Source organism: Bos indicus x Bos taurus, chromosome 1, assembly GCF_003369695.1.
Source record: "Bos indicus x Bos taurus breed Angus x Brahman F1 hybrid chromosome 1, Bos_hybrid_MaternalHap_v2.0, whole genome shotgun sequence".
Classification (NCBI taxonomy): domain Eukaryota; kingdom Metazoa; phylum Chordata; class Mammalia; order Artiodactyla; family Bovidae; genus Bos; species Bos indicus x Bos taurus.
The window spans coordinates 71,301,861-71,314,357 of NC_040076.1; the positions used below are offsets into that span (position 1 = coordinate 71,301,861).

Genomic DNA, 12,497 nt, shown 5'->3' on the forward strand with positions numbered 1-12,497 from the left:
CATGAGTTGTCTTATGAGACATCCCCTCCAGAGAGAGCAGTTCCTCAAGTCTCCTTGACTTTGCAATCTTACTACTGCTGAAAACTACAGGTCAATTATTTTGTAGAACTTCTCTTTAGATTTGTTGATGTTCCCACATGATGAGACCTGCAACTTTGGCAGGAATGTTACAGAAGAGATGTATGTTTCTTCCAATGCACCCTACCAGGTGGTATACATTTTTGATTTGTCCCATTACCGATGCTATCAACTTTCAACACTTGATGAACGTTATGTGAGCCAGGTTTCTTTACTGCAAAATTATTTTTTTTTCAGTTGCAAATAAGTTATTGAAACTATGCACACTTCTCCATTCTCATCAAACTTTCAATTAACTCATTTATTAGTAAAGCCTTATTATTTCCTAGTTCATTCAGTGGATTACTATCAGGTATTATTATCATCAATTTGATGCTCCAATTGTTCCCTACTTGGCCTTTTGAACTGGATTATGTACCCTTTTGACATGCCTCCCATCATTCCTTGAGCACCATGCTTTCTGGCATAAAATATTACAGGATAATCTAATACTTTCCCTGCCCAACTCTTGAAACAAGGTATTTATCCAAACAGCCTTGGCAATTTAGATGGGAGTGGCAAATAGATGGGGAAACAGTGGAAATAGTGGCTGACTTTATTTTTTGGGACTCCAAAATCACTGCAGATCGTGACTGCAGCCATGAAATTAAAAGACACTTACTCCTTGGAAGGAAAGTTATGACCAACCTAGATAGCATATTAAAAAGCAGAGATATTACTTTGTCAACAAAGGTCCGTTTAGTCAAGGCTATGGTTTTTCCAGTAGTCATGTATGGATGTGAGAGTTAGACTATAAAGAAAGCTGAGTGCTGAAGAATTGATGCTTTGAATTGTGGTGTTGGAGAAGACTCTTGAGAGTCCCTTGGACTGCAAGGAGATCCAACCAGTCCATCCTAAAGGAGATCAGTCCTGGGTGTTCATTGGAAGGACTGATGTTGAAGCAGAAACTCCAATATTTTGGCCACCTGATGCAAAGAGCTGACTCATTTGAGAAGACCCTGATGCTGGAAAAGATTGAGGGCAGGAGGAGAAGGGGACAACAGAGTATGAGACGGTTGGATGGCATCACTGACTCAATGGACATGGGTTTGGGTAGACTCCAGCAGTTGGTGATGGATAGGGAGGCCCAGGGTGCTGTGGTTCATGGGGTTGCAAAGAGTCAGACATGACTGAGTGACTGAACTGAACTGAGTATTTAGAAACCACGATCTGAATCTTAGGTGTGCTGACTGCTATTGGAGTGGCAGTGACCCCACACCTTTTCAGTGGACTGAGCTAGAGAATTACAATATTTGTATGTAAAATAGATAAACATTTATGTTTATATTTGTATAAATGGAAAACAATATGTTCATACTAATTTTTCAAATTCTAGTATTATATGGTTTATATTTTTCCCCTTTTCTATATTTATAACTCTCTTCTCGAACAGTAAAAGTTACAGATAACACTACCCTTAAAATAAATATTCACTTGATCAATATCTTTATGTAACTAGTCTTCTGTCTCTAGTACCATCTACTTTCCAGACTGGATTCAGACCAGTCCAATGTGTAACCATCTCATTTTGCTCAGGCTCCCACTTCTTACACCAGGACAGCTCCTGCCCTCATCAGGGGTCAGTCCTATTGGGTTACCATAGCTGTCCCCTACCTTCCTGGTCTTGCAATGCACCTAACTACGTTGTTATCCTTCACATACAATGGCTTTAATACAAAATTGGTCAGGATGTGGAAGGGAAAGAATTCTTTAATTTTTATTTTTAAAAATTTCCTGTTTTTTACCTACTTGCTTTAAATAACTATTGTGCTCCTTCTAAACTTAAATTTTTAAAATAAAATGCTTCTTTATTTCTAATAATTTGAGTTCTATTAACTCATTTACATTTTTCTTCCACATCATCATCAGTTTTCTTTAACTTGTTTTGCAATATTAGGTTATACCTTTCATTGTTTTCTGGGCATGTCTTTCTGGCATACTTTCACTGTAGAGACATTATTCTGATCCTTACATTCATTTTTCAAATAGGTTTCCATTGGATTCAATCTTGATCCTTTTCTGTTGTTCATTTTTATGTAAATTAGTTTTCTTGAACTTTCAATTAAAGATAAAGAGTACTGGGTCAGGATTTTTCAAGTTTTCTATCTTCACAGCTCTAGAACTCCTTTTTGCTGTTTCTGTCAAGTGTTCAAAGATATATCTCATACACTGTGAGATCTCTGGGTATTGTTCTTTCCTCCCACTCATCTGGACCTTCTAGAAGTTCTCCCTTAGTGAGGGGCTTTGAACTAAAATGGAGCTATAGCTGATAACTGAAGGGGCTCAGACAAATCCAGCTCCTTCACACCTTACTGAGATACCTTGCACTCACATACAGACTGTGCAAAAACCCTTATAGCTTCAGATGCTGTTCTCAAATTGATCAACTGCATTTTTTAATGAGTACAGACTGACTTTCAGGCTTCTATCACTTCTCCTTGTATAGATGCTGATATCACTATCACAGGGTCTTACAGCTGTTGACAGCTTGTTTATTCTTGTGTGTATTTTGGGGCACATAGGGATATCTTTTCATCTGATTTTGCCATTCTAATTTTTTTCTGGGAGTGAGGAGGAGGAAGTTCTGGGTGATTCAGTTATAAATCTACTATCTTATTTTGTATATTCTCTTTATCCCCCTAGGATAGCCACTAAAATATTCCATCATATTAGTGGCTATCCTAGAAAACTATTAGGAAATGATGAGTTTTATCACTTATTTTTATTTTGAAGTTTCATAACCTTTAACATTTTAATCTTTTAAATATAACTTATTTGTACATTTGTATAATTTTATTTTTAATAATCACTATGTTTAACAGCTAGTTTGCAAAATTCCTGAAAGTTTAACAACTGACTCTTGTAAGATAGTACCTCACTGAACTTTTTCAAAAGTGACTTCTGTGATTCTTTAGCTCTCTGAGTTCCCATTTTCCCTTCACTTTTTGTTTGATAATTCCTTACTGCCTTAGCAGTGATCTGATGCTTTTAAAAAAATATTTATTTATTTATTTGGCCGCACCAGATCTTAGTTGAAGTACATGAGATCTTCAATATTCATTCCAGCATGTGAACTCTTAGTTGCTGTATGTCAGATCTAATTTCCTGAACAGGGTTCGAACCCAGGCCCCTGCATTGGCAGTGCGGAGTCTTGGTCACTAGACTGCCAGGGAAGTCACTCCGACGCTTTTAATTAGATGTTCATTATACTTCATGTAGCATTATTAGTTGTTTTCAGCCATTTTGCCTATTGAATTATCCAAAGTCCTAGTATTCTACATTTTAGAAATTTAAAAACTTTCTGTAAAAAGATCACATTACCTTTTACAGTGAGGCAGAAAATGTTCTTTGCTGAGATCTAAGTTATTACAAAGCAACTAAAGCTCAGATATTCAACATTTAAGATTTTAAAGACCTAAAGTAAATTCCTGACAATATCTTAAATTTGTGCCTTACTGATTTTGTTCACTCTGTTCAGATTTTCATATTTATGGTCTTTACTTACTATTAACAATTTCTCATAACCATCTGCCTGTTTTGAACGTACTTTAATACTTTCCTCAAAGTTAGTTTTCCTTTAAACCTCCCGTTTTATTTACCTAGGTAAGATTCCTATCTTTTCTTTTAGTTTCAATTAACTCATACTTTCAGCTCTAACAATTTTCACCCTATACTCAACCTCTATTATCTTTTCTTTTTATTTTGGAAGAAGAGTCTCATTTCTTTTTTCCTGTTAAGTGATTTGCATCCCTCTTCTAGAAATTATATCACAACTCATTTCAGGAAAGCTACCACTGGAGAGAGGTAAAATATTAAGAGAATTTCCACTAAGCATTTCAGAAATTTCTGAATCAAACTATATTCCCTATCATGAAATATGTTAGGGAATCTCTGAACTACTGGCTATAAGTTAAACAGTATGTGTATGATTCCAAGAGGAGAGACAATATTTAATAGCCAACTTTCTGCATTTATTTCCCGTTTCAACTTCTAATCTTAGTTTGTATCTCCATTCTAGAAGTAAAAAGGTAGAAGAAAGCAGGTGGGAAGAGAGTGGGGAGAAATTTTATCTCCTCTAATGTCTTTGAAGCTTGCAATCCCATCTATGAAGAATAAAAATCATCCATACTCTATAATGAAATATATTAATTAAACATCTGAGAGCAACAACTGTCAAAGAATGGATACTAAGACTGGTCTAGAAACAAAAAGTCAAAGTTTCTGAGTCAAAAGTCAGGCTGGTTGTTTTAAATAGTTAGGAAAGAGTTTAAAAGGTATAGAAAGGAAAGTAAGTTACTGAAAAAAAATTAGAAGCCTGCTACAGAACATCATTTTAAGAAATGACAAGTGCTTGCAAAGAAATGCTACTAATCCAATAAAACCTCTCTATTCAGTCTCCAAACTTTCTGGTTGCTACCAAAAGTATTTATAAAAATAAGATGAGAAGATGCGTTAAAACTCCATCCCTGTAACTCCGATTTAAAGCAAACCTTTGAAACTGAGAGAAGTGGCTCTGGCCAAACCTCTCAGCTTTTCTAGGCTTCAGTCACTTGAAGATCAGGGATAGCAACACCAATCTCGAACATGTTTTTTTCTCCTATGAAAACAAAATAAAATACCTCACAAATTTAAGATCTATCCACTGGGAAAGAAAATACATTTAATATATGTTTAATACTTTCCCTTTGCTCTTCTTCCTTTATCATATCATTGCAATATAATTATTTCTGAAACAAAAAATAAGGTCTGAAAGTTACAGTATACAATGAGTAACAGTGAGATAAAATATTTTGAGTTTAGAACTTTTTGTGAAGGGAAGTAGCTTTACTATGTGGTTGAGAAGTATTCAACGTATGCAGACCATTTGGAACCCCAGAGTTGTCACAGAGATTATTTTAAGGTGAGGACATTTGAAGTTCAACAAACATAGTAAAATGCCTTCTTAGAGCTTTCCTTGTCTGAGTAGAAGTAGCAATTTCTAGGAAACAAGGCTATTGTATAATAACTCTCCTTTCTGGGGAGCTTTATGGCCTTGAAGAAGGTGGAAAGACTACTCTTACTGTAGAGACAAACACTGTCACAAACTTTCTCCTAAAAATGTTCTTTTCTTTCCTTAAGAAAACTATTTGTTTTTCTATTAGAAGACTTTTCTCTCCACTCCCCTTTCCAAACTCTGTTAGGCAGGTAAGCCTTTAACTTTAACCATTTAATAGTGGTGCTGGAGAAGACTCTTGAGAGTCCCTTTGATTGCAAGGAGATCAAACCAGTCCATCCTACAGGAAATCATCCCTGAATATTCACTGGAAGGACTGATGCTGAAGCTGAAGTTCCAATACTTTGCCCACCTGATGTGAAGAGCTGACTCACTGGAAAAGACCCTGATCTGGGAAAAAGTGAAGGCAAAAGAAGGGGTTGGCAGAGAATTAGATGGTTAGATAGCATCACTGACTGAATCAACATGAACTTGAGCAAACTCTAGGAGATAGTGGAGGACAGAGGAGCCTGGGGTGCTGCAGTCCATGGTATCACAAAGAACTGGACACAACTGAACACTTGAACAACAATGACAATTTAATGACCTGGTTACTTCCCATACTTGTTGGCTTCCTCTATGCATACAAAATAAAAACTTTTCTTCTGTTAATCTGTCTTCTGTCAATTTAATTCATAGATCCCAGCCCCTAAAACTAAAAGGGCAGAGGAAAAGTTTCTTCTCTACAAAGGGCTAGGAATAAATTTTAACCACTAAACACCTGTGTAACTGGCAAGTTGTTTTAACCTTCCTGTATCTTATTTTATTAAATTGTAATGAAAATAGCACTAAAAGTGCCCAATTTATAGGGCTTTATGGGAATTAAAAGAGTTAATAAACATGGTTAGATGTCTGGCATATATTTTTTTCTATTATAGTCTATCACCCAACTAATTTGTCAAAATTTCATAAATTCTGGATATGTAGTAAAACATTAGAATAGTAATTCCAGTGCTTGTGTTAGATTTCTGATTGTAATTCCCCAAAATGACTAGTAGTAAAGCTCTAAAAAATATATTGTTGCTTATTTTTGGAGTTAGCAAAACTGAGGGGAGGTAGGAGATGAAGTCCTTCTAAATGTTTTGTAGAGGTTTTCATACTTAGAGCCTATGTCGTAAAAGTTTAAAGTATATAAGCTGAAGAACTCATAATAGTATTTCATGGATGACTAATAGGCAAATTATAGATCCTGAAAGATAAAAACTCGCTCTGACCAAAGAAGCTTACCTCTTTGCACATATGTACACGTCAGATTATCAATGAACCAGAGAATCCAAAGGGGTTTGTCATTAATAAAGTGAAGATACTATAACTGTAAGGAGATGACTGATTATCAGAGTATCAGGCAATTCTGTTTGTACTTTGGAAAATAGCCCCCTCACTGAGAAAGAAAGTCTGACTCTTATCTTCAATTTATATCCTTGGCCCGCACAGCAGTTACAGATTGATGATGTGGAATATGTTTTTTTTTTTAAGTGCTGTATGACAAAAATACATTTATTAAAACTACATAATTAATATTAAAACATAAAGCCATTATGTCACTGCCTAATAAACAAACATAAGGTAAGTAGCAATACAGTAAAGAGGACAGGTAAGTTTTCAAAGTACCCAAAATACACTTTTAAATTTTAATTCTATTATCCTTGGTCTTCTGTCATTCTTAATAGAATGTCATTTTTTTCTCTCGGCCCATTGAAAGCCTGCCCATTCATTAGGCTTCCAGTTAAGTTCCAAGCCGACTCTATCTATGGCATTTTCCCTTTATAGCACGCAATATGATTTACCTCTTTTTGAGTTTCTAAGGTAATGTTTGGTTTTCTGTGCTCTATTGGTACTTACCTTGTGTTTATTAGGCAATGACACCACAGCTGTGGTAAAAAAAAAAAAATACAGTACAAATCAATACTGCCAGGCTAAACACTTATTAAAATATTCCTAGTGAAAAGCACTTACGTTTTTTAAGGCAACAGACCTGGGACTGAATCCTAGCTATTGCTAGCTTTTATTTGAGTCTATATCATCATCTGTATATAGGGATAGAGCTACGTGTTTCATAAAGCTCCAGAGCAAGGCTTAAATAAATAAAAACAAACAGGCACCTAAATAAACATATAAACTGTGTTAAGTGTTGTAACGAAAAATATCAACAGTGCTAAAAAGAAATGGAATCGTAAGAGGGAGCCAATCATATAAATAACAGGGGGAAAATGTTCTAAGAACAGAATGAACAGAGAATTAGGAAAATATCTTCTGTAATCAAGGGTCTGAAAGAAGGACTATATGGTTAGACCTTAAGGAGCAAAAAAATGAGTAGAGGGAGCGCAGTAAAGCCAAACATGTTATACTGTGTTCAATCACACATGGCCTTGCAGGCTCTATTAGGATTTTATTCAGAGCATAACTGGAAGTGTTTTAAATGGGAAATGATACAATCCAATCTTTTTATTTTAAAAGATGATTTTGGCTGATGGTCTGGAGAAAGTACAAGAAAGAAGTAAGGAGACTTGCTGGAGGCTATTAGAAAAGTTCAGGTAAGATATGATAGTGGGTTTGGTCAGGTTAGTGGCTGAGAAATAGAGGGTGAGAAAAAGGAAGGGAGGTCAAGGCTGAGTCCTAGTCTTCTGACTTAAGCATCAGTGGAAATGCCATTTACTGAAGGAGTAAAAGAATTGTTTCAGACATGCTCAGTTTCAAACATTAGGGAGAAATACAGCTGGAGAAGTCAAATGAGAAGTAACGTCTGGTGTTTAGGAGATATTTGGGGGAAAAAAGATATATACACAAGAATAATTAACATAAGAGTCTAACCTTAAAACAGAAGACGTCTGCTAAGTAGTAGCTACTTGAATAAGCAACGTTGGATGCAAATTCTCCTTGATACAAAAATGGCTCCATCAAGATTAGAAAAGTTCAAAGTTTTGAATATAACTAAAGAAAAAGTGTCAATCAGAAAGATTCACACAGAAGAAAAGCATAGAAATCACAAAAAAGAACAAAACCAGAGTACAAGCACAGAAAAAGAGAACCTAAAAAGATTCCTAGGCGCACAAAATACCTATCCTAGGACAAGGGAAGGAGAAGGCAATGGCACCCTACTCCAGTACTCTTGCCTGGGAAATCCCCGGCTGCTAAGAGTCGGACATGACTGAGCAACTTCACTTCACTTTTCACTTTCATGCATTGGAGAAGGAAATGGCAACGCATTCCAGTGTTCTTGCCTGGAGAATCCCAGGGACAGAGGAGCCTGGTGGGCTTCCGTCTATGGGGTCGCACAGAGTCGGACATGACTGACGCTACTTAGCAGCAGCAGCAGCAGAAGGGAAGCCCACCTTTGCCAGCCATCAGTGGCAAGTATGCCTAGTGTATACAGAGGTACATTTTAGGCTTAATCAAGAGTCACTGAACACACCATTGATAAAATTAAAGATCCTTGTCCTGATCTATGCTCACCAAGCATTAAAGCAGTTCTTTTATCAATCAATTTTTATCTCCTTATTAATAAGGTAATATTTTTAACTGAGTTTCAGAAAATTCTTAATAAACATTTAACTAGAATATATCTGGATTTTGACCACTGTGAGTTTTCTATCATGCTATGTCTTTTCAATATAAAGATGCACTTCTTTTTAATTGAGGAAAGCTTTCTTGAGTGAATTATAAGTTCAAGCATTTATTCCCTTCTTTAAAAAAATAAAGGGTGTTAAAAAAAAAAAAAAAAATTTACTTTTTCCAGAAAGTCTAATTATTATATGATATAATATAATATAGCATCCCTGGGTTGGGAAGATCCCCTGGAGAAGGGAAAGGCTACCTACTCCAGTATTCTGGCCTGGAGAATTCCATGGACTATACAGTCCATGGGGTGGCAAAGAGTCGGACACGACTGAGCGACTTTCTCATATATATATATATAAAATAACCTGTTTTTTCTCTCTAAACTTTAAAAATTCTCTTTGCTTTTGTTTCTTTTTGTTTACTTTTCCTATTGTATCCTTTATGTCCCCTATTGAATTTTTCTATGATGTCTCTTTGTGTTTCAACTCAAGAAAACGGTTTGCTTTCTTCTTCTTTCCTGGGTTATGCTAGCTCAAAATCTATCTCTTCTGGTTGTTAAGCCATCTTTTCCTCCTGCTAATCAGCTTTGTTGTTTGTTTCCACCTCTTCTTGTTAATATCTCCGTATGAATGCCAGGCCAGTTCCTTTCAAACTGCTTATTACTGAATGAGTTGGCTGGACCAGTAAGTTTGGAGTGCAGGGTAGAGATGGAAGCATATTTTTACATCCTTTAAAACCAAAAAACTGTCAACTTATCTGATACTAGCAAGATAGATGGTTTTGACCAAATATGGGTCCCTCTAGCTCTCTAAACAAAACCACATCAAGGATGGCTTTTGCTAGCTTGCTACTCCAATTTCCATGTGCCCTGCTATAAACAAGGGATTTATAGCCCCCCACCTTTAGGAAGTTCAATTTAAGTTTGGTTACCACCGAGCATTCTCAACATTTCATGTTTTTACCCTTCTCTTCTTTCCATGTAGCTTTTGCCAGATCTTAACCTGCTTAAATAGCCTTTACCTGTATTTTGTTGCCCAGATATACCTGTCTTCTTAGTTTTGCTTAATGCTAGGTGAAGCTGTATGGATAGAAGTGTGTTTACGTTTTATTTCCTTGTTGCTTTTGTATTTGGTTTCCATATAATACACCTATTGGCAAGAACGTGTTGGCCAGAAGATAAAAGCATGGCTAAGTCCCAGCGGCAGCTTTTGTTTCTCACAAAAATTAATAAGTTGGCATTCTGACTTCATCTATTATTCCTTAAATTGCTTGATTAATGTGATTTATTTGGAACTTACTTCTTACATAAATGAATTTATTCTTGTTCAGTTATGAACCTAGAATGCTATGGTTTATAATAAATATTATATTATTAAATAGCAAGCAATGCCCAATATACTACTTTGATCACGTTAAAACACATATTGGGGTTTTGTTATAGAAATAAATTCTGCTCCAAGAAAAGAATAATAAATGTAACTAAACTAACATTGCCAAATTATAGAATGTTTTGCCTGGCTCCTTTAGTCACATCATTCTTTCCTCCTTCACCTTGTTTATGAACATTAACTAGTATGCTATGTATTCTTTTGGGTGTTTAAGCTTTTTAAATTCCACTGAGGTTTTACTTAAGTGTTTATGTTGATGTACACTAGAGTCTTATGTATGTTTAATATGACCTCAAATTTTCCATTATCATCTCCCAGCAGGAACTTGGCAAGGTTATATCCATAAGACTTCACTATTTAGAAACATATCATATTCCAAATTTGTATTCTTTCTTTTTTTTAAAGTAACAATAAAAGCTATTAGAATATCTTAACCTTGATATTAATAAATACAATCTAATTCAAAAGTCAGAAAAAATTGAGATAACTTAATAGACTATTTTTGCTTTTCAATCACTGAGTTAGTAAAAGGTATATTTAAAAGTATGTGTTTGGTTAGATGACAGATTTAAAAAAATTAACATCTAAAAATTATTCCAAATAATGATGAAATATTCAAAGAGCTGGCAGATACAAGTTCCTATATTCTATTTAAAAGCACTTTGATCTGGATGGTGAATTACATTCCAACTAAACAAATAACAGGGTTTCCCTGGTGACTCAATGGAAAAGAATCCTCCTGCCAATGCAGGAGATGTGAATTCAATCCCTGGGTCGGGAAGATCCCCTTGAGAAGGAAATGGCAACCCACTCCAGTTTTCTCCTTAGGAAACCCTATGGACAGAAGACCTTGCAGGCTACAGTCCATGGGACTGCAAGAGTTGGACATGACTTAGTGACTAAACAGCAACAGCAACAAAAAAGTAACAGATTAATGAATCAGACAAAAACACAAAGAGAAAGCTAAGCTTCGGAAGTTAAACATTATTAAGAGGAAGACTTCTAAAAACTGAAATAAAAAAGAAAAACAAACAACAAGAATTTATTACCTTCAGGTCGGTACTGTGCAACAATTGTGACAGCTTGGCCAGCATTTTTTAAAGCAGCTGCTGCCTGCTCATGGCTGGCAGTTCTGAGGTCAACACTGTTTACCTGTTAAGTCAAATCAAATATTAAATTAGAAAGAAAACCATCATACTAAATAGAAATCACAATTGCCTGTTTGTTAAGAAGGCATAGATTAAAAAAATTACTTGCAATTATTTTATGACTAAAGTATTTTTCTTATTCTGATTTACTAAAAATATATTGCACAGTAACTACTATCAATCAAAACATTTTTATTCACTAAAAAGACTATGTTTACTGTCAAGTGAACAAAACCAAAACACTTCCCCCTAGGTTTCTAGAAGGCTATCAATCTCTTAAGAAGTGTCCCTTAGTTTGACAACCTGAAAAGTCAAAAGTGTCGTCATTTTGTACATTTCATTTCACTAGTAACTCAAACAATGCAAAGGAAATTCATTTTGTTTATAGCATCATTTCAAATCCCATCATATTTTCAATATTATTAATCTCAATTTCAATTCTCTTCCTTTCTTTCCTAAACTAAACCTTCTATTCTTTTGGAGTAACTGGAAAGCAATAACTTCAAGTACTAAAAGAGCTCAGATATCACAGACTGACATTAAATACAATAAATGTTACTAAATGAGCAAAACGACATTCTTTTCTTTTTTAACACGGGGACCTTCCTTGGGTGAGGTGATCAATCCCACTCCAGAAGAGTAGGCAACTTAATTCTTCTTTCTGAAAGGCTGCCAGTACCTAGTACACTGCATGGTATACTACCTTTAGAGACTGAAACTTTTACACTACAAGAAAAACTTAACAGGACATTGATGTGAGCATTAGACTTAAATGTAATTAATTTAAATATTTAAGTTGGCCTTCTCCCCTAAGAACCATCAATGAATAAAATACAGCAATGTTTGGGACCTTTAATGAATACTTTCGGAAAGGAAGAGAAACTATCATGCAATTTTTATATGAAAGTTTGTTTCCTCAACATCTAATTTAAAACTTGTTAAAAGTTACACACCAATTTTGTAAAATTTGACTACAGCCCAGAAATTTCTGGGATGTAAAGAACATTTAAAACAGTGAAGACCTGATGTTTTATATTATCTATAAAGGGTATCACTAAGTAACTAAGTTAATACGTGCACACACCTTTCGAATGAAAATCAAGACACAAAAACCTTAATCTAAACGAATGTAACATATCGTGGTTTTATTAGAGAATATCTCTAGCTAAAAGCCATAAAAAACTCAACACAATGTATAAATAGCTTTACATTGAACATAAAATCCTAATTCTAGCAGAAAAAATTAGAGAAGAA

The 12,497-nt window shown here is 35.1% G+C and overlaps 1 protein-coding gene across 22 annotated transcripts in view; it reads right to left on the reverse strand.

Moving 5' to 3' along the window:
• Nucleotides 1-12,497, reverse strand: part of DLG1 (discs large MAGUK scaffold protein 1) — a 270,922-nt gene that overhangs the window by 49,159 nt on the left and 209,266 nt on the right. For all 22 annotated transcript variants that reach the window (XM_027537537.1, XM_027537543.1, XM_027537647.1 and 19 more), the window contains one exon: nucleotides 11,145-11,247. In XM_027537537.1, coding sequence (XP_027393338.1) covers nucleotides 11,145-11,247 — 103 coding nt within the window. The remainder of the gene's footprint in view (nucleotides 1-11,144; nucleotides 11,248-12,497) is intronic.